The 21,915-nt window shown below is 54.7% G+C and overlaps 2 protein-coding genes and 1 long non-coding RNA gene across 3 annotated transcripts in view; 2 read left to right on the forward strand and 1 right to left on the reverse strand.

The window, feature by feature from the left end:
* Nucleotides 1-2,192, forward strand: part of CLCN1 (chloride voltage-gated channel 1) — a 35,381-nt gene extending 33,189 nt beyond the window's left edge. The window contains exon 23 of the mRNA XM_077850246.1: nt 99-2,192. Within this exon, the coding sequence (XP_077706372.1) occupies nt 99-449 (351 nt within the window). The 3' untranslated portion in view covers nt 450-2,192. The remainder of the gene's footprint in view (nt 1-98) is intronic.
* On the reverse strand, nt 1,679-11,214 carry FAM131B (family with sequence similarity 131 member B). Its single transcript, XM_077850232.1, has 7 exons — nt 11,067-11,214; nt 8,694-8,803; nt 7,850-7,885; nt 7,495-7,588; nt 7,038-7,235; nt 5,415-5,558; nt 1,679-5,206 (listed from the first exon to the last, which is right to left on the reverse strand). The coding sequence occupies exons 1-7, from the start codon at nt 11,092-11,094 to the stop codon at nt 4,734-4,736; spliced, it is 1,083 nt and encodes a 360-aa protein (XP_077706358.1). The 5' UTR covers nt 11,095-11,214; the 3' UTR covers nt 1,679-4,733.
* Nucleotides 10,673-13,608, forward strand: LOC144285021 (uncharacterized). The gene is made up of 2 exons (XR_013353403.1): nt 10,673-10,745; nt 12,294-13,608. It is a non-coding gene; the product is annotated as an uncharacterized LOC144285021 (long non-coding RNA).
* Nucleotides 13,609-21,915: the final 8,307 nt, after the last annotated feature.

Below are 21,915 nucleotides of genomic sequence, written 5' to 3' on the forward strand. Positions count from 1 at the left end.
GGTGCTCCTTGTGCGAATCTGCTCTTCTCTCCGGCCTGCTTCCTCTCACACCCATCTTCTTTCTCTTCCCACTTTTATCCCCTCCCTCTCCCCACCAGCTGCAGAAGGCCATCGAGGGGCACACCAAGTCTGGGGTGCAGCTCCGCCCTCCCCTGGCCAGCTTCCGGAGCACGACTTCCACTCGGAAGAATCCGGGAGGCCCACCCCCTCCCACCGAGGCCTGGAGCCTGCCTGAGGATGGAACTGGGGCTCCTGCCTCCCCAGAGCCCCCCGCACCCTCCCCCTCCCCAGCTCCCTTGCTCTCTGAGGCTCCAGCCAAAGTGGAGGGTGAGCTGGAGGAGCTGGAGCTGGGAGAGAGTCCAGGGCTGGAGGAGGAGCTCGCTGACATCCTGCAGGGCCCAAGTCTGCGATCCACGGATGAGGAGGACGAGGACGAGCTGATTCTTTGACGGCCTCCAGGATCTCCTCTTAAAGACCGTTCCGGGGCCCAGGCCAGAGGCTGGACTTGTGTGTCAGGGGTATGTCCTGAAGTTGGAGACCTCACACCATCGCCCTGGCCCCTTCTGGGAATCTTAAAATGTGATAGTGATAGTCCGCTATTTAGGCCCTGTGCCCCCCATCTGGACAGGCAGGAGGTTCTGGCCCCAGTGAAGGACCTGATACTCCACAGGGCTTCCCGAGTCCCCCTGGTCTGTGAGTGGGAGACACCCTGCCTCTGCCGGCCTCGGCCTCCCCTCAGCCCCCACAGTCCCTTGGTCTTCTTGTTCCGGCACCTTCCTAGCACCTTCCTGGCTTTGCCCCGTGTCCGCCAGTCTCCACGGGGGGAGGCCCACAGTGACTGTGGCCTGGGGGGAGATGGGAGAAACTCATGGCCTCGTGGGCTGATGGCCCAGGATACACTCAGGAATAATCCACACGCCACTCTCAGAGCCCCCAACCTCGTTCTCCCACTTACAGCCGCTCCCTGATATTTGCCTCCTCCTCCTCCATCCTGGCTCCCACTACCTGCCGCCAGGCAAGGGCCAGTCCCCTAGCTCCCCTGGCCGGGATATAGGCAGCCCGCAAGAGAAAAGGTCTCTGTGCAGGAAGCAGGTGTCTTGCTGCCCAGCGTTCATGCCTCCTTCAGGCACAAATCCGCCCCATCTCACACCAGGCATGGCTTCCTCGCCCTCCAGGTCCCAGGGCACTCCTGGGAACTAACCCTCACCTCCCCACGGTCCTCCCCGATCTATCCTGCCCAAGGGTCAGGTGTGCCCTCCAGCTGCTGGGGCCAGGGCTTCTCCCACCAAGACCGAGGCTCAGGGCAGCCAGGCCACTGGGTCTCTCAGCCACCAGCCCTACTGAGACTAGTTCTTTGTGTTCGTCTTCTAGAGGTGGACAGATGGGGGTTCAAAGTCAACATGGCAGGCCCCTTTGATGCTTCCCATGCTCGGAAGTCAGAGGCCCTCCTCCCCAAATCAGCGACAGGATGCCTGCCGCTGGCCTGCCTTTCCTATGAGGTGGTCCCAGGTGCTCTGAGTCCCCAGAAGCCCTCATTTCCACACCCACAGCTCCCCTGCTCCCTCCTTTTGTGCTCCGTCCAGTTGTGTAGTTTTACCCCCTGTCTGACATCCTCCTGCCTCCCCTCCCCTATGCCCAGGCTCCATCATCCCCCAAATAAGACACTCATAGTCAGAGGTGCCACCACATTCTGTTTAGTACCATTGAACACAGCCTGTCGCCCTCCAACATGACATCCCTTCCACCTCCCCAGGCCGAGAGAGAGAGGGTGCAGCCTGGAGAGGGGGACTGGCAGTGGGCATTTGAGCCCATGCCCATGTGTATATAATCTATAATATTTATATATATATATTTATATATAATTCTCTCTGTAATATATGTCATAGAATCTCTCTTGGGCCTGGGGTGGGAATGTCACATTAAGAAAACATGCTAAGACTGGCCATAAAAATGGATATTTCCCAGACCTGGAAGACAGAGTATGGGACGTGGAGGTGAGGGCAAAGAGAAGGTCATACGCTCATTCACCAAGAGCCCCTCCCAAGCACAAGGGTAAGAAGGGAGGCGTAGGGGGAGGAGGGCCAGTGGAAGGGGAGGAATGGGAAATTTGGATTTTTCTTTAATAAAGTGATTTGAAAACGAAAGTGCATCCCCCCTCCCCCCGCCCCCCCCAACCAAAGGAAAATCATTTAGCAAGAGCAGTTTCATTCACAAGAATATAAAAACAGCCCTGTTCCGGGACTGTTGAAAAACGTGCTGCACAGCCTTTAACCCCAAAGGAAAAGCGACCCTCCCCCACCCCCCCAGCCTCTTCCTGCACATGCCCCTCCCCTCCCCCTAGAATAGGCTATAAGCAAACCCCATGCACCCTGCCCCCAGCACCAGAGAGGCAGTTCCTCCCCGCAGAAGAGTCCTAAGAGGGTCCCAGGCCAGCTCCTCGGCTCTTCTCCCTCTTCAGAGCGGAAAACGCAGGCCCCCACCTGACGTGAGGTCCGCGAGCCCCCTCCACGTGTAAAATCGGCTAGACTCCCTCACAGCCTCAGCCACTGCTGCAGGGACCATTTGGCTTCCTCGGGGAAGGGAGGGAGGGGGCAAGAACGCTGCTTTGGTCCACCTTTCTCAACTCCACAGGCCCTGAGCAAAAAGGAACTGTAATGAATGAACCTGCTGGATTGGATGTCCACCGTGGTCTGGGGGCAGAACGTAGGCACGGAGGGGATGAGACGAAGAGAAAAAAGATGCTACACTGAGACAGCAGGTGGCACAGGGCGAAGGAACAGGGACCCGTGGCAAGAGGGGACCATGAGCATGCAAAACCCAGACGACCCACGGCAGGAGGGCCAGCAGCCAGTGAGGTCACGCCAGGCGGCCAGGCCACCGCCCTAGGTCACCCCCCGCCCGGCCACCCCCCACCCCACCCCAGCTGCTAGCTGCCAGGTCCTGCAGCCTCCTGAACCCCATCACGTGACCAAACACAAAGCAAGGTCTTCCGTTGAGACAGCTGTGGACAAGGCGACTTGGCCTCCCCACACACACCATGCCCACTCCTGGGTCCTCCAAAGTCCCACCCCTGGCCTCGGCTGCATTGTAGGAGCACGTGGGGATGAAAGTGTGAAGTCTTTGAGGGTGGGGGCATAGAGGGACAGTAACCCCCTACCTCTCAACCTCCTCATTCCCGAGAAACAGAAGTCTGGTGGGGTGGGGAGGGGACAGTTCTGCCCAGGGTCTGGGAAGGGGTGACAGGTGCTCCCCTCCTGGCAGAGGGTAAAGTGGCAGGACCCCTGACGAAGCGTGGGCAGGACACAAGGCCTTGGAGCTGGAGCCTTAGTTGGGCACGAGGAAAGAGGGAAGGCGACGATGCAGCTCTCAGCTTCTCTCCTACCCAGTCTCCCTGTGCCACCGCAGCGGGGCGGGGCAGTGTGCCAGCCAGCTCCACAGCTGTGGCGTCCTGGCTCTCCCCGTCCCCTGCTGTCAGGATCTCTCAGAAGTGCTGCGGCGGCCCTCACCACAGCGCAGCCGAGCCGGGTGTGGGAGGACGAGCCGATTCAGGGGCCTGTGCCTCACTGTCACCGGTCCTGGAAGGAAGGATCCTCGACTCTCCTCTCTTTCCCCACAGCAGGCCCGGGAGGGAGGGGGAACACCTGCGGGGGGGCCCTCTTTGGAGTCCTGGGAGAAGCTGAAGAAGGGGCAAAGGAGCCGAGCGCCCACACCGCTCCTCAGAGAACAGCCCCCCTGGCCGGGGCCTGACAGCACCGGACTCCTCCCTCCACCCCACTCAACCCTGAGTCCCCAAGAAGTTATAAAAATGTAGAAAAGGCAAAGAGAAAAGTGTAAACAGCTCCAGAGAATTAAAGGGTGGATGGAGGGAGACACAGCCCTCATGCTTCCCCTTTTGGCCAGGACACCTGCATCCTGTGTCACCCCCTCAGGGCAGGAGACAGAAGAAGGCAGAAAAGGGGAGCAAGAGCTGGAGCAGCCAGCCCCGGCTGGGCCTTCCCCGGACCCTCGGATCCCGCCTCCAGCTACGGGAAGTGTGATCCTGGAACAGCGGCCGTTCTGGTTGTCCTCGGTGACCTTCTGGTGTCCTCAGTGACCTTCTGGTCTCGGGGCAGGCCTTGACAGAAAGAATCGCGGCTGTGTCCTTGGGCGTCCCAGCTGCAACGTCCACCTCCCCCATGACTCCTGATGTCAGAAGCCAATTTTTCGCTGAGGGCAGACTCTCTGCCCTCTAAGGACACGTGACGTGAGGTGGCTCCCCCTGTGCCCGTCGAGCCGTACCAACAGCCCCCGAGGTCTGTTCCTCAGAGCCGGGATGAGCTGGGGCCACGGCCAGAGAAAACACGGAGTCGGGAAAAGCAGGAGAAACGCGGAGAAAGGCGGCCTTCCCACAGCCACGGCCGAGGCTCCCGGAGCCGAGTCAGAGTGAAGAGCTGGGGTCCGGTCGACGGCCACAAGCCGCCCGAGCTTCACCAGCACAGGCCCCGAAGCCTGCGGCTAAGCCCGTGCACAGCCATCTGTTGGCCTGGGCCTTGGTTCCCGGCCCCGTGCTTCCTGCAGCACAAGCCTGGATAAAATCCCACAGGCTCCCCGTTCTCCTGGTGAGGACTGGCAGCTCCTGGGTCCCTCGCGGTCTTCTGCCCGGGTCTCAGCTGTACTGCTGGGGGGAGGGAGGGTATTGTTGCAGCCATGCCCCTCAGGTGGGAGTGGAAGGCCGGGTGCCGAGTGGGAGGAAGCTAGTTGTTAGCCTCACCCTCCTCCTCATCAAAGGATTGCACACCTGAGGATGTGACATCAGACACCTTCCGGCTGAGAACAGTCGACATCTCAGGGTCTTCTCGTGGGGAAAGGGACTCCAGGTCCCGGCATCCTGCGTCCTCTTCCTCCTCAGGGGCCAACGGCCTCTTCTCCTCCTCAGCAGGGCCCCTTGCCAGGTCCACTCCAACCACCCCCGGAGCCCAGTCAGTGTCTGATCCCAGCAAAGGTGGAGGCTCCTGTGCAGAGTATCCGGAAGCAAGTTGGGAAGGCCCCATTTCGTGCAAGCTAGGCTGTGAGTCATCAAATGCAGGACCAAGATAGGATCCTGTAGCCGGAGAGGCAATGAGGGACTGGTCGCTGGCTTCCCAGGCATCCGATGACCCCAGACAGTACATGCCCTGGGACACGTAGGAGTGAGGCCATCCGTCCATGGGCGCTTGAGCAAGGGCATCTGTAAAGAGAATCACAGAAGTCAGCGGGGTTACAGAGCATGAAAGGCGGCAGCAATAGTGCAGACAACGGAGTAGGCGGGGGGATGGGGGGGTGGGGGGGAGCGTAGGAAAGCTGAGACGGACAGAGTCGTAGAAGAACACACAGGAATGGAAGTAGCCCAGTTAAGCTGGGGAGGCCTCTTGGGCCTCAGAGGGGCCATCCCTCACCTTGACTCTCCATCAGCTCCTGGTAGTTGTCACTGTAGTTGCAGCCCAGGGGCTCCTGGGCCGAGTTGACACTCATGTCCTCACCATCCATAGAAGACCAGGCCATGAGTGTGGCCTCGGAGATGGCAAACTGTTCCATGACACCTACGAGAAGAAATGTAGTTGGCACAAGATACCCCTGGGAACCCTTAGACACGTGCACGGTGGAGGGCGACATCGGGGCAGCGCTGTTCAATAGAAAGACCATGCAAGCCACTTGTGCAATTTAAATTTTCTTGTAGCCATAGTACAGAAAATTTAAAAGAAACAAGTGAAACTAATTTTTATAAATATCTTATTTAACCCTATATATATATATTAGATGATCTTTCAACATGTAATCCATGTGACAATTATTAATGAGATGTTTCACATTATTTTATTCGTACGAGTCTTTGAAATCCAGTTGGTATTTCATACTGAATCTCCATTGAGATGAGCCACATTTCAAGTTCTCAGATGCCACGTGTGGCCAGTGGCTACTATATCTATGGGACAGCATGCACTTCGCATACACCCCCAAACAAGGCAAAACAGTGTGGGACGGTCCAGAAGGTCAGATCAAGGATTCTTAGCAGATAGAGTTGAGGGGTCTTCTGGTGAGCTATCCAAAGGGACTGAAATGAGGAATTTCCAGGAGTTGATCTCCAGAAGCTCGTAAGAATGTTAGCTAATACTAGGTAGTCAACGGCAGAGGAATCTAAATGAGAGGGCTCAATTTCAACAGAGAATCCCCCAGGGAACACCATGGGCTTGTAGGTCCACTGTGGTATCAAGACGAAAGTTCTAGGAATTGGAAAAGAGAAGGAAGGGAGGATAGACTAGGGAGCCTGGGTAGCCTTAGGGGTCCCCATTCTAGTCAAAGCCGGACGTTGAAGCTTCCATTGCCAGCTGCCCTGAACTACCCCCTACGCACTACATGTTTGTCTCCCCTCCCCACTGATCCTCCACCATCCACACCGCCAACACAGAGATGCCTCTCTTCTCTTCTAGATCTATCATTCTTCCCAAGTCTGTTATTGAGACCTGCAATAGGGGCTTGGTCGCCGTGGTAGGTACGCTGTATGCCTGTCTCCTAGCAACTCCACTGTCCTCTTCTGTATAACACGCTCTCCTTACTCAGACCCCCCAATCTTCTCGTGGTTGGTTGTCACAAGTAATGAGCCACGTAAGTGAATGAATCCACTACAGCAATGTGCTGAGGGGCAAGGTCTAGAAGGGATTTTCCCAGTGCCTCTTCTTCTTTTTCCTCAAGAGACATGGATAGAAGGAGGGACTTTCAGTGTCCAAGGCCCCTGACTTTTTGTCCTATACCGATAGTCCTATACCGATGTGGGAGAGAAGGCACCTGGAACAGGTGGACCTTCAGTCCCATGTAATTCTTAGTTTCTGACATGATAATAAAAATAAGTTGGAGGCCACTTACCCGGATCAATCAAAGTTCTTGATATCAGAGCTGATGGCGAAATTAAGTCTTATGGTCATCATATGCCTAGAGCCAATCCTGCCATAGGGGATCAGGCTGGAAGGTCAGTCTCTGACCATCCTGAAAACGCGTCTCTGGAGGGTCCCCGGAATAAGTACCTGCTAGGAAACGTGCCTCCTTCTCACCATCGCTGAGGTCGGAGTAGGCGTCTGTATCTCTGCGCACCGCCTCATGGCTGTGTTGCGGCTGAATGGCTGGTGCCTTCCCCCAGCCCTGCCACTCAATCATGTGGGCCACCCGGCCTTGCCCCATGGCTGTGGGCTTCGTCACATGGTCCTTCATGCTGCGAGAAATCCCTGAGGGGCCAGACATTCCCCTCCAGAACAGCACACGATACCCATACAAGATCCACCCCAGGTCCCCACCCACGACCCACGGGACTCCATTCAGTGGAGGAGCTCCATACGAGGGGTAGACTGGACAGGAGGGCTTTCCAGAAAGGGTAAATAGGTCAGGGACGGGGGTCTTCTTTAGGCCTCAAGGAGCAAGGAGACTGAGACCAGGAGGGGGTCGGTATTCTCCTGTCTGGATGCATCCCCAGGTAGGGAGTCTCACCTGAGAAGGATGACTTGGCCAGGGCCCCGATGCCATAGGCGTTAGAGTTTCTCTTAAGCTTCGGAAGAATAGAAGTGGTGTCCTCCATGGAGAGCTGGAAGAGGGACGGTGGGAGGAGGGGCAGAGGGGAGTTCAGGGTTTCTGGGAGGAAGGGACTGAGCGAGGGCAGGTGAAAGGGAACCCTTACACCAAGGAGACCCAAGGATGCTTATCCCCCAACTACCCTTGAAAATATGGGGGATCGGTAGGGAATGTGAGGGCTCGGGGAGCACTGCATTCTGTGGCAGATCTAAGGGAGGATGTGAGAGGAGCTAGGATGCACTGGGGTGGGGGTGCTGGGGGAAGCTGCACTCACATTGATGCCATCCCAGGAGAAATCAGTTCGGGTTTGCTGTGAGGAGAGAGCAAAGGGAGTGGGGATCCCAGGGACTCCCAGGAATGCAAGTAGCCCCCACCCCACCCCCATCCCAGGGACTTCCAGAAGTGTCTGAAGTAGAGAGGTTTTTCCTCGGCTTAATTTAGGGGATTAGGATCTCAGTGTGGAACATTTGGCCGTGTTTTGAGGAAAGTAGGAGAAATGTTCTGTAAAAGCGTCCACTCTGAAGGGGTGTTTGGGCTGTTCTCTTGGAATTTAAGAAAATAATTCAAGGATCAGGCAAACTGGGAGACTTTGTTCACCTTGGTTTCTGTTTTTTGTTTGTTTATTTGTTTTTTTAAAGTCCTTTGGTTAGGGGCTCCTGGGTGGCCCAGTTGGTTAAGCGTCTGCCTTCAGCTCAGGTCATGATCTCGGGGTCCTGGGATAGAGCCCCACATAGAGCTCCCTGCTCAGTGAAGAGTCTGCTTCTCCCTCTCCCTCTGCCCTGCCCCTTGCTCACTCTCTCTCTCTCTCAAATAAATAAATAAAATCTTAAAAAAAAAAAAAAATCCCTAGGGCGCCTGAGTGGCTCAGTCGGTTAAGTGTCTGCCTTTGGCTCAGGTCGTGATCCTGGGGTCCTGGGATGGAGTCCTGCATCGAGTCCCACATCAGGCTCCCTGCTCCATGGGGAGCCTGCTTCTCCCTCTCCCTCAGCTCCTCCCCCTGCTTGTGCTCATGCTTGCTTGCTCTCTGCCTCTCTGTCAAATACATAAATAAAATCTTTTAAAAAATAAAATAAAGTAAAAGTCCTTTGGTTAGGGGGCTGCTGGGCATGGGTCCTCACCTCGGTGGAGGGCCGGTGAAGGCTGCTCCCGTGCAGTGAGCTGGTGCTGTCCATGTGGATCTGGTCGACATCCTTCAGGCCCTTCCAGTCCACTGCAATCACCTCATTCCCTGAAGTGGCCACAGGGTCATTAGTTGCTCTACCGTCAGCCCCCCCATCCCCACACCCCCGCAAAAGGCCCCTCCAGGCCTCAGAGGACAGCCCCTTCAGCCACCACTCCTTCTGATAGCACATTTCCCTTTACATCCCTACTCTCCCCCAGGTTTTGGTAGGACAAACCGTTATGCTGAGCCAAAATATTCCCTTTGAGCTCAACCAAGAATAGCACATTCACAGAGAGTGTTATATGGCCTTATTTGTTGTTATTTAAGTGGAGGGGTCAGTGGTTGGGTTTTACCCGGAAAACAGTTCTTTATTCTGTCCTGAGGAATCTCTGAGGGTTCCTATATGGGAGTATAGGGCAGCTGTGCCTTTCATCCATGATGTTTCTAGAAAGAAGGGCAGCACTTCTTTCCATATAGGTAAGCTTCCCTATATGTGGGCTTTATGATTCGTATCTTGGAGCTGGTGCATCTGTGTGATGGTGGGGTTAGAGGCAGGACTGGGGCATGTTCACCCAGAAACGGTGATTGGAGAGAAAGCAAAGAATGAGATGAGATGCCATCATTTTCCCTGACTGCTGGGGGACCAGGGATGGATGGAAGGGGAGCCAAGGGGGACAGAGGATGGGGGGGGGGGCGGTGGGGAGAAGGGGAATTTTTAAACTAGGAACTAAAAGAGCAGGCATTCAAGTCATGCCTGGAGAGCTGGGGGCTGGAGGACCATGGTAATTGTTTGGGTGAAGCCAGAGCCTGGGGCCCAGGCAGCTGCTGGCAAGAGGGCAGGGTGGTGCCTCTCCTGGGAGGTTGGGAAGAGCCACTGCTGGGAAGACACTCAAGCATCAGATGGCTCTGGAACCATCTGACCTTACAGATCCCCCCTGCACACGGAGTTTTGTGATTCTGAATTTCGGGCCAGGGGTCCGCTCTTGAGAAGGGGTGAACTGCGGGGGTTTCAAGCATGGGGAGGCACGCAGCTCTCATCCACACAGCCAGGGCAAAGGGACTGTGATTAGTGGGTGGGAAGGAGGTAGGGCCCCTCCTCAGTGAGCCCCTCTCCCTCGGGGCTGCAGGGGAGTGATGAGGGGGCAGAGCAGGGGCCATGGCTGGAGGGGAAGAGGACCTAGGGACCCCTGGGCCGAGCCGGAGAGAGCAGGAAGGGGGCAGACGCGGGGGGTGGGGGGGGGCGGGGGGGGGTAAGGGAGGGAGGAGGGGGGCCGGGCAGGGGCGAGGGGAGGGCGAGGTGGCCTTTGCAGGGGAGGCAGAGCTGAGTCAGAGCCCCGAGGGGCGGGCAGGGGGAGAGAGAACCCCAGGAAGAGGTGAAGGCAGAGAGGGGAGCATCCATGGAAATAAATCGGGTCTCCGAGAATCAGGCTTCCGGAGAGTGAGTTTGTTTGTGATGATAATAATAATACTACTAATAATAACAATACGAATTATTCTCCCAGCCTGAGGTCACTGGGTCGTGTAGGCGGGAGAAACCGGGAGTTGGAATGGGGGAACGTTGGGGGTTTGGGGAGAGGGTTGGACTAAATCGCGGAGCCGGGAGCGTGGAGGGGGTGCGCGGGGTGGGGGTAAGGGGGTGGGAGCAAGGCAAAGGCCGGGGGCAGACCCCGTGGGGGGCGCGGTGCCCGCCCCCCGCCCCCCCCCCCCCGCCCCGGGCCCGGGTAGACAGCAGGCGGCCCCGCGCCGGCCCCCGCCGACAGGTGCAGGTCCGGCCCCACCCTCCGGGAGCCCGTCCCCGCCCCGCCCCGCCCCCGCCCCGCGCCCCCGGGCCTCCCCCCCCCCCGCCCCGTTTGTCCGGGCGTGGACCCGGCTCCGGTCCCCGAGGCCCCGAGCGCATCCCGCCCCCGCCCCCGCCCCCGCCCCCGCCCCGGAGGGAAGGTGCACGTGAACAAAGCGGCTCGGGGGAGGCAGGAGCGACAGAAAAAGGCCACGAGAGAGAGGGAACGAGGTGGGAGCGGCGCACCCGGGCCGGACGGGGGCGGGGGGTGCCCGAGGGGGAGGCCGGGGAGCTGGGCGGCTGCCCTGAGGGGAGGGGGGCGCCGGGGGAGGCGGGGGCGAGGCGGAGGGCCTGGCGGCGGCGGGCGCGGGGCCGCGGAGTGGGAGCGGGGCTGCTGGAGACGGGATGGAGGGGGCCGCGGGGGGCGGGGGGCACGGGAGCCGGCCGGGGGGAGGGGGAGGGAGGAGGGGGAGGGGAGGGGAGGGGAGGGGAGGGGGCCGCCCCCGCCCCCGCCCGCGCCCGCGCCCGCGCCCGCGCCGCCGCGGTACCCACCCACGGTCCGGGAGCCGATGCAGCCCATGGCTCGGGCGCCTCCGGGGCCGGGCGCTCACCGCCGCGGGGCGGGCGCCGGGGGCCGCACCGGGAGCCGCGCCGCCGCCCCAGCCGCTCTGCAGCGCCGCGGCTGTCTCCGCGCGGCTCCGCTCCCCCCGCCCCTCTCCATCCCTCCCCGCCGCCGCCGCCGCCGCCGCCGCCGCCGCCGCCGCCGCCGCCGCCGCCGCCGCCTGGCTCCCCCGCCCCGGCTCGGCTCGGCTCGGCTCGCTCGGCGGGCGGCCGCGGGGAGGGGGCGGCCCGGGGATTGGCTGCGCGCGGCGCCTCCGCCCCCGCCCCCGCCCCCGCCCCGCCCCCGCCCCTGCCCCGAGCTCCCCGCGCGGGGGCTCCCCGCGGGCCCCGGCCGGGCTGGCTCCGGGGGAGGGGCGGGGTGCGGGAGCCCGGGGCACCCCGCGGGGTGCGGCTGCTGGAGGCCGAGGCTCTGCCGGGATGCGCGGGGGGCGAGGGCGGGGGGGGCCGCGGCCGGGATGCGCGGGGGGCGGGGGGGGGGGGCCGCGGCCGGGATGCGCGGGGAGCGGGGGGCCGCGGCCGGGACGCGCGGGGGGCGGGGGGGGCCGCGGCCGGGATGCGCGGGGAGCGAGGGCGGGGGGGGCCGCGGCCGGGATGCGCGGGGGGCGGGGGGGGGCCGCGGCCGGGACGCGCGGGGGGCGGGGGGGGGGCCGCGGCCGGGATGCTCTGGGGGCGGGGGGGGGGCCGCGGCCGGGATGCGCGGGGGGCGGGGGGGGGCCGCGGCCGGGACGCGCGGGGGGCGGGGGGGGGGCCGCGGCCGGGACGCGCGGGGGGCGGGGGGGGCCGCGGCCGGGACGCGCGGGGGGCGGGGGGGGGCCGCGGCCGGGATGCTGGGGGGCGGGGGGGGCCGTGGCCGCCTGGCTCCGCAAACACGTGTTTTCCTCCGGGCCGCGTCCCGACGGTCAGATGCGGCCGCGGCCACGCGGTTCCCCGCGCACCGTCCGGCCCCCGCGAGCGGGTCGCCGAGTCCCGGCGAGGGAACGGGAAACTCGCGGGGGGGTGCGCCTGGGGCAGGTCGCCCCCGGGCCTGATCCCCGATCGGGGGTGCGGGCCTGCAAGGACACAACTCGGTCCCAGTTGCAGCGAAATAAAAATCAGGACTGACTGGAAGCACAGTTGTAAGCCCAGTTGAACTTTCTGAGCCTTGATCTCCTCTGATAGGTGACCGCAGGGATGTCCGAAGCAGCCAAGACAGCAGAGGACTGCCCCCCCCCCCCCCAAGGAGTCAGGCAGGTACCGAGTGAGGGCCTGGGGGGTGAGAGACTGAGAGAGTGACCTCCGCGGCAGGGCTCAGGTGGGCAGCATCCCCACCGCGGCACCAAGTGAAGTCCAGAAAAGTCACGCAAGAAAGGGCCTGGGGACTTGTCTAAGCAGCACCCCCAACCCAAAAGTGTGACAGAGCAGACCTAGTCTGCACCAGTGACGGCAAATGCTAAACCGGGCTCTGCTCCCAGGAATCCCAAGTGTGGGGTGCGGGCGTGTAACCGGACAAAAGATCCAGTCTCCCCGAATCCGCCTTTTAACCCTTTAGGGTCTGAACCGGGAGCTAAACTTTAGGGTGGTAACCACTATGTTCTGCGGAATCCCAGACGAGAGGTGCTAGCGAGGATGCTGATAATGTCCCTGCAGACCTAAGGGATGGAATTGTGGAGAGAGAACTGATCTTTGATCTCTGTGCACGAAGAAATAAACCAAACCTGCATATGTAAAACCACGAGAGAGAAGAGGGCCTAGTCAGTAGATCTGCCGGGATTTGAATCATCCAGAATGATTCGTGGCAAGATCAGATACCTTATTTTGACGGTGAGAAGAATGAGCAAATATTCCTCCCCCCCCCCCCCATATTTACTCTTGTTGGATATCCAAAAGAGGCGTCAGGAGGTTTCTGCCCTCCTGGAATATATTGCCTAGCCGCAAAGGAAAGAACAGGGAAGAGTGGGAGAAAAAGAAGAAGGGGGCGTGGAGGAGAGGAAGGAGAAGAAACAGCCTCCAATGCTACAGCAGCGCCACTCGACCCCTGTTGTTTGTGGCGAGAAAGCACTGACGGGAATATCCAGCCATCCAAGGCTGGGTTTATCCAAATGATTGAAATCAAGTCCACACAAGGGACCTCGGGTCCTGAAGACTCATCATGGTTCCCATTCTGCCTTAAAGGTATTTCCGGAACCAGAGAAAAACAGAATATCAGAGGCACAGCACTGGCCTGCTTTCTTTCTGCTTCTGGTACAGGATCCTCTTACTTCTCACCATTGAGAGGCATTCTTTCCCAGCCTCTTTGCCATCTTCTGAGCCAAGGTCAAAGATTCCAGTTCTGATATGAATAGGAACAACCTTTCCGGAGGACGATTTGACAGTACTGATCAAAAAAAATCTTTAAAATATGCATTGCTGTTGTTGCGACATTACTGAATTGTGACACAGCTATTCCATTTATAGAAATATTCTAGGGGAATAAAAATAGAACGTGGACAAAGAATTAATCTACAGCACCCATCAGAGCACTATTGACATAATGATGAAAGATTGTACACAACCCACATGCTCAAACCTGGGGATTAATGAAATACATTAGGGTATATGCTTATAACAGAATATATGTAATATATGGTAATATTTTATAATTGAACAATTATAATATTTTATAATTGTTGACAAATTATTCATGATATATTGTGACATTAAAAAGAAGCAGGCTGTAGTATAAAAATGAGAAGATATCAATGTTTGTTGGAAAATCACATACACGCATTCTCCTGCCTTTTGTCAGGCTTTCCATCCCAAGTAATTTATGGGATTCCCTGAGGAAAGCCTATGTTTTACAGATGCCCAGGCTCACTCATCAGTTAAGTTTGGCCCTCAGTAAAACCACAATATTAATGAGTCTATTTCCAAACTCAAAATAGAGGACTTTGCCCCAGTGTAGCATTGGTACTTCCTGATGGTCCCCTTTAGAACATGACAGGGTGGAAGGGTGTTTCCCCCTTCTCTGTGGTTGCTGTTTCGTGCCCCCAATCTCCTATGGATGGATCTTGGACAGAAGGAACAGAACCAAGTTCAGAAACAGTACCGTCTAAGGGTGCCTGGGTTGGTTAAGCGTATGACTCTTAACCCAGGTCTTGATCTCGGGGTTGTGAGTTCAAGCCCCACGTAGGGCTCCACAGTGGGCATGGAGCCTTGAGAGAAAGAAAGAAAAAAAAAAGAAAGAAAGAATGGAAGGAAGGAAGGATGGAAGGAAGGAACTAAAATAGGGACTCTAGGGGCACTTGGGTGGCACAGTCGGTTAAGCATCTGACTCTTAGTTTTGGCTCAGATCATGATATCAGGGTCATGACATCAAGCCCCGTGTCAGGCTCCCTGTTCAATGGGGAGTCTGCTCCAGATTCTCTCTCTCTCTCTCTCCCTCTCTCTCTCTCTCTCTCTGCCGGTCTCCCAGCTCGCTGTCTCTTTTAAATAAATAAATAAACCTTAAATAAAATAAAACAGGGACTCTTGTCCCAGGATCCATGGGCAGAATCTAAATTCCCTAACCTTGGTTGGGAAAACTTACATTTTTATGTTCATTGGCTTGTAACTGAAATTCTCCTTGTCCTTCTGGTATGCATATAGGCTGCAAAGCACAGCGGTGTCAGAGCTGTTGTTCTGTGTCTTTACCGCCTATAAAAATTCTGGATGCTTCTATTATACAACAGTAGTTGTAGATTTCTTACAGTATCCTCTATGTTCATCACTACTTTGAGATGATGGTGTTACCGAACCTCCCTGTACATGTTCCTATTTAGTGCTTTTATAAGGAAGCAGGTATGTTACTATATCACAACTGTGTAATAACTGTTTTTTTATGTTAGTCATTTCCTTTTTATCTTTTTAAAAATATTTTATTTTTTTATTCATAAGAGACACACACACACACACACACACACACAGAGACAGGCAGAGAGAGAAGCAGGCTCCCTGCAGGGAGCCCGATGTGGGACTCGATCCCAGGTCTCTAGGATCAGGCCCTGAGCTGAAGGCACGTGCTAAACCGCTGAGCGACCCGGGCTGCCCTCCTTTTTTATCTTATTGTTTAGTATGTAGTATTATTCTCACAAGGAAGCCGTGGATTTTCCAGATTGCCAAGGGATCCAGGGCAGAAAAATGTTTAAGAATCCCGGCCTCAGGGGCCTCTGGCTGGCCCAGTCGGCCACTCTTGATCTCGGGGTTATAAATTCAAGCCCCACATTAATTGTAGAGATTACTTAAAAAAAAAAAAAAAAAAAAGAATCCTTGGCTTCTAAATATATTTTTGGTGGCGGTGGCAGTTTGGGGTGGTCTCTAATTCTGCAGGAGCTTAATAATCCTGTTAATAGTACCAACTTAAATGACCAAGCAAGGCACTTGACATCCCATTTGGAAGCCTCAGTCCTCAAGAACAAAGATATGTCCCTTTTAACTGCGGGACTAAGAGTCACACCCAAGCTCCATGCCTGCCCCCAACAAATCGAGAGGAAATTCTGAAAACATGGCAGCTTAATAAAGAATTGCTTTTGTTTTAATGGGAGACGCTAGGTCACAGTTAAGGGCAGATGAAAAGATCCAACTGAAAGGGGGGAGGTTGATTGTGCTGGGGAGGAAGATTCAGGATGGGGGGAGCGTGAATGCTAAGGCAGTCACCAGGGTGGCGCTCCAGGCTCAGGGAGGGGGACTGGGCTCCGACAGAGGAGCCCAGCTATTCCGGCAGATGGAAGGATGGAGCAGATGCCAGTAGGTTGCACGTTTGGTGTCGAGAAGAGGAGGGATTCCAATCTGATGGTGTCTGTTTTCTCCGAGACGTAGGAAGTAAGATCATCTACTAAGTCTGGGAATGGGGGAGATGGACTAAAATAATAATAGGTAATATGCAAATATCACTTAGCAGTTGACAAAGAGTTTTCGGTGTCTTCCTACAACAATCCGGGAGGGAAGTCATTATCTTAGTGTTGCAGTTGAGAAATCTGGGCGTAGAAGCCCATGAACTTTCTTTTCCCCAAAATTACCCAGCTGGAAAGAGAGAAGGAGCTGGAGCATAAACTTAGCCCTTCAAATTAAAAATTCATCCTTGATGCTGTAGGAAAACGCTTTTTGTGTTTGCTCATCTGTTTTTTAAATACTTAGAGCTACTTGGTTCGTGGTTTTATTTTTTTATTTTTTTTAAATTAGGGGTTTTATTTGATACACATTTTTTCACTCTTTTTTTTTTTTTTAGATTTTATTTATTTATTAGAGAGAGAGCACACAAGCAAGGAGGAGGGGCACAGGGAGAAGCAGCCTTCCCGCTGAGCAGGGAACTGGATGCGGGACTCGATCCCAGGACCTTGGGATCATGACCTGAGCCAAAAGCAGACACTTAACTGAGCCACCCAAACGCCCCACATTCTTCCACTCTTGTGTTTCTTTTATGAAGGTGGGGCCATAAGCTAAAGAGAGGGAAAAATCTGTCTATATTCCTAAATTTTGAAACAAGAAGGCAAGGATCTTTCCTCAGGGTACTTGGAGCCCCTGCTCAAGGTCTCTGGTGCTGTCACAAGGCACTGGAGCATTGGTTTCTACTTATCAATGTCGGGGTTCGTATCAGAGTCTCTATCTCAAGGCGACAAGCAGGTGATTCAGGCTACCCCCACCTTTAGACAGCCTTCGGGCAGCATTTGGTGGCTCACAGCAGGCCCATGTGCTGAAGCCACCAGCACTGGGCATGTGGCTCCCCCAGACTCTGGGAAAGGGCTGCGGTAGGTTACCAGGTGGCGGCGTGCCCGGAATAGCGTGGGCATCTGGGTGGAAGTCAGAACAGCAGTGTTGGAGGCCCGGATTCTTTTATTTATTATTATTTTTTCCGGATTCTTTGAAATGGGAGTAAGTTACTTAATCTGGGAACAGGAAGGGAGCTTGGGGTGTGAGTTGCTGACACGGAGAGGCAGGCTCAGAGCTGGGTCACCGATGGGCGGGGGTGTCGGTGTGGGCAAGTGGGATTCCCACGGAAATGGGAAGCGGCCACCGAATCCACAGTGGTGGAGTTCTCTTCCCCACGCCACCCCCCACCTTCAGCCGGGTGCCCCGAATGATCAGTGGATGAGGTTCGTTTCCTGGGCAGAGCAAGTTTGCTGAGCAGGACGGGACGTCTCAGGGCAGCTGGCTGTTCCATAGCAGAAGTGCTCTGGTTTTGGTGTCAGTGGTGGAGACAACAAGGCCTCACTTGGCCAATCTCTGATCTGTTGGACACTGAGGAAGATAAAACCTTTCAGACCAGCATAGGTCATTGCTAGCTTGACTTTTTGATGAAGTTTGAAACTTCGCAAAATGTTAGGGATCTGAGTAAGGTGAGCTCATTCCAACGTGTACTGAGATAAGGAAGCTGGGCAGCGCAGGCCGGGCGCGAGCTCTCGCCGGGGCAGCGCCCAGAGACACCCCTCCCCGTGTGAGGCAAGGTCTCCTGCATGGGCAGGTCACCAGCCCTGAATGGACACTTTACAGGATCCTGTGGTTTCATTCAGCAGAGGAGGGTACCCAAACAAATGTTTCCCTGGTGACTCTACTAGAGTCTATTCTTCAGCTTATCAAGGGAATGCATTCGCCCTGTCTTCTCTTTGAGAAATAGGTCTGTGGGAAAGGCTGAAAGAGAATCACTTAGGATTTGGGGGTTCCTGCCAAACATTCTGATGAGAAAGTCCAGGCCGGTGGTTCTAGGCCAATGGGACCCTACCTCCCTCAGAGATGGGGAGGCTTTGGAGCAGAGGGCCCACAACGATGTCAGTGCTTCACTACTGCTCCCACGGCAGGCCTCACGTATATTCAGGGTTTCGGGGGTACCATCTTCATGTCCGGGTCACAGCCGCCAGCAGGCCAGGCAGGGGGCCAGGGCCAAGCAAGCAGGCTAGCGTTTGGGCAACTGTGAGCCAGAGGCTGGGCCAACAATACAAAAGTGGAGCTCAGGGCAGCCCAGATGGCTCAGCGGTTTAGTGTAGGCTTCAGCCCAGGGCCTGATCCTGGAGCCCCGGTATCGAGTCCCACATCGGGCTCCCTGCAGGGAGCCTGCTCCCCCCTCTGCCTGTGTCTCGGCCTCTCTCTGTGTGTGTCTCATGAATAAATAAATAAAATCTTAAAAAAAAAAAAAAGTGGAGTTCATCAATAGCAAGAGAGCCGGACCTGATGGGAACTTCAGAGGTCAAGCAAATTCTCAGCCCTCACACATCCCAGAGCCACTGACAGAGGAAGGGAGGAATCACACAGGTAACGCCGGGGCCGGGCGGTGGCTTGGTCCAGCCTACCTGCCAGTATCATAGACCTTCCTTCCAGGAGAATCCGTGAGAACTGGGAATTGGAAGGCGGGGTCCTGAGCATCACTGATAGCTTCCTGCCTAGTATTTACTAACTCAGAGGGCAGGAGCAGCCCCTCTCCCCAACATCAGCCTCTGGAGGCCTCTCACGCCCCCTGCTGGCACCCCCTTGCCCCACCTTTATGGCCAGCTCCCCCAGGAGAGATCCTGCCTATGCTTACAGCACCCCCTCCCCTGGTCTTGCCTCTGAATTACAGCCTGGGGGTGGCTCTCCATTACCACCTGCCACACCTGTCACCAGCTGACAGTTGACGAGCCCCCACTTTCCGATCCCTGAATATACCCCCCCTCCAGGTTCCCAACCCCTTGCCTTCCTTAACTTTTGGGATGTCCTGCAATCTCAGCATGGATTCCTCTTGCAAATGCTTTCTCGGATGAGGATCTGTTTTGCCGCACAGTCTAACTGCCTGGAACCTTTTCTTCTTTCTTGCAACTGGTCCTGATCCTGGATGGTGGGTTTACTACATGACAGGCCTGGGAAGCTCCAGGATACTGCTCTTCTCAGTCGGCTGTCTTCTTCTGTGAGCAAGCCAGCCGAGTCCAGAGAGGACAAGAGCAGAGGCATCTCCTTGACCGGGGAAGAGCAGCGGATATACAGGGCGTTAAGTCCTGGTCTGCGAGTAGGGGAACTGGACGAGACCTTGGACATGAAGTCCGTTGCTATAGTTTCACAGACATGGAAGATTCACCTCTCAGATCAGATCTTCACAATCCTATGGCTAAGTGGCTCAGCTGCGACCAGAATTCATGTTCTCCAACTCTCTTCTAGCATTCTTTTCTCTATCCTATGATGCTACCCTAAATGTATGGTGGATTATTTTCCTGATTTTTATTATGTAAAATGTGTATGAACCTAAAGACCTAAACACTGTTGAAATACGTTCACACCCCATACTCCTTTTGCTCATGTGGATTCATCAGCTCCTTCTGGGTAAGATGAGGTAAAAAGAACATCGTTCTAAGAGGGTAGATTTCATGTTAAGTGTTCTTACCACAATAAATTTTTTTTTAAAAAGAAAAGAACATTGTTCTAACTTTGTTCTTTGTGCTTAAGAATGGGTGTGTAAGAAAAAAAAAAGAATGGGTGTGTAATCTTTGTGTACATGTCCAGGTCATTGTTTGGTTAAGGGCTTTCCGTGGTGATAAGCTAAAGGGCTTTACTTTCCTGGGTGGTGGGGATGGTGGGTGTTCACCTGAGGACTGTTCACTCATCAAATCAGTCCTGATTATCTTGCCAACAGGCAATGGACCCACCCAGATGGGAAAGTCTAAAAGAGACTAGAAATTTTGAACTCTGGGTGGTATGTACATGTTTTCCCAAGGAATATGCACTTGTTTTAGAAAAAAAAAATCATTATTGACTTATTTACTTTTAAGTAGGCTCCACACCCCACATGAGGCTTGAACTCGTGGCCCTGAGATTCAGGGTCACATGCTCTACCAACTGAGCCAGACAGATGCCCCTAGAAAAAAATTTTCATACACACAAGCAGAAAGAAAGAGACCAAAGTCATTGCCTATTTCTTACACTATTAACATTTTACAACATTTCCTTTCAAACTGACTCATGCATCCATATACACCGAGGTGGCTGGTGGTAATGGACGTTGGATTTTATTACTGATGGTGGAAAATTGTGTTGAGGGAGGAAATGGGAGCAATTTCTGCATTCTAAAGTGGGAGCTCGAATTTGCCACTTGATCTTTCTTTCCCTGTATCTCGAGTTTCCTTCACAGCCCAAGTTCTTGAAAGAGCTGCCAACATTCGTCCTCATTTCCTCACCTCTATTCACTCCTCATCCCACTCCAATCTGGCGTCTTCACTTCACTGAAACAGCTCGCATGGTGGTCTCCTGTATCCTATGTCAGCAGATGGGGTTCATTTCTAATATTAACTTGACACATGAGGAGCATTCCACAGTTGACCACTCCCTTGTCCCTGAACATTCTTTCCTGGTTTTCCTCCTCCCTTTCCAGCTGCTCCTTCTCTGCCTTTTTTTCTTTACTAATTCATTCATTCATTCCATATTACAAGTATTTCTCGAGCACCTATATGGCAGTACTATTCCAGGTGCTAGAGACCAAAACTCACACCTTCATGAGGCTCACAGTCTAGTGAGACATGGTAGCAATTAAGAAATTAAGTAAGTAATATAAATTATTTTTTGGTATTGAAGTTCAGGACCTAACTATAACATTGGAGGTGATAAATGGTATGAAGAAAAATGAAGGAAAAGAGGATAATAAGGAAAGAGCATTGGTGTATGTAGTTTTACTTTTTTCTTTGTTTCTGGTAGAGAGAGAGAGTGTGTGTGTGTGTGTGTGTGTGCACATGGACACACACATACTCTGGGGGAGGGGCAGAGGGAGAGAAAATCTTAAGTAGGCTCCATGGAGCCCAGCACAGATCTTGATGCGGGGCTCGATCTCACCACCCTGAGCTCATGACCTGAGTTGAAATCACGACTTGGTTGCTTAACTGACTCAGCCATCCAGGTACCCCATGTAGTTTTGTAGTATGTAGTTTGAAATACATGTGGTTTTAAGTAGGGTGTCAGGGAGGGCCTCACTGACAAGGTGGCATTTGAGGAAGAGTGTGAAGGGGATAATAGAGTGACCTATGCAGATGTCTGGGGAAGGGCCTTCCTAGCAGAGGGACAGCAGGTGCAAGGCTGTTGGGTGGGAATGTGACTTGCATGTTGGAGGGATAGCAAGGAGGCCAGTGTGTTTGGAGCAGAATGAGTCATAGGAGATGAGCTCAGAGAGTATGTGGGACTCGTTTGGATAGAGCCCTGTACTCTGGCTTTCATTCCGAGTGAAATGAGAAAGGAGAGTTTTGATCAGAGTAACACGATGTGAAATAAGATGAAAGGATAACATTGGCATCTATATTTAGAGTAGGTGGTAGGTAGGGAGACCAGATAGTATGGTAAATCGGGGGAGATGATGGAGGCTCTGACCAAGAGAGTAGTGGTAGAGATGGGGAGAAGTGGCCAGATTCTGGAAAGATTTTGAAGACAGAGTCAGCAAAATTCGATGGATTTGGAGTGCCAAAGAAAGAGAGATGTCAGACATGTCTCTAAAATTTTTTACCTTAACCAGAGAATGGACTTTCTATCAGCTGAATGAGGGAAGATTGTGGGTGGAATGAGTTTGGGGGCAAAGAGTAGAATTAAGTTTTGGACATACTTAGTTTGAAATGTCTATTGGATAATCGTGTGGGAATGAAGAATAAGAGGTTGGATGTATGTGTTGTTGGGTCATAGGAAAGATCCATGATAGGGGTATAAATTTGGCGATCATTAGCATAGAGGTGGCCTTTCCAGGCTTGAGACTCAGTATGATTAGCAAGAAAAGCACACAGATGGAGGAGAAGAGACGCAAGGACTCAATCCCAACACTTAGAGGCTGAATTGATTAGCTGGAGCTGGACAA

Source organism: Canis aureus, chromosome 15, assembly GCF_053574225.1.
Source record: "Canis aureus isolate CA01 chromosome 15, VMU_Caureus_v.1.0, whole genome shotgun sequence".
Classification (NCBI taxonomy): Eukaryota; Metazoa; Chordata; class Mammalia; order Carnivora; family Canidae; genus Canis; species Canis aureus.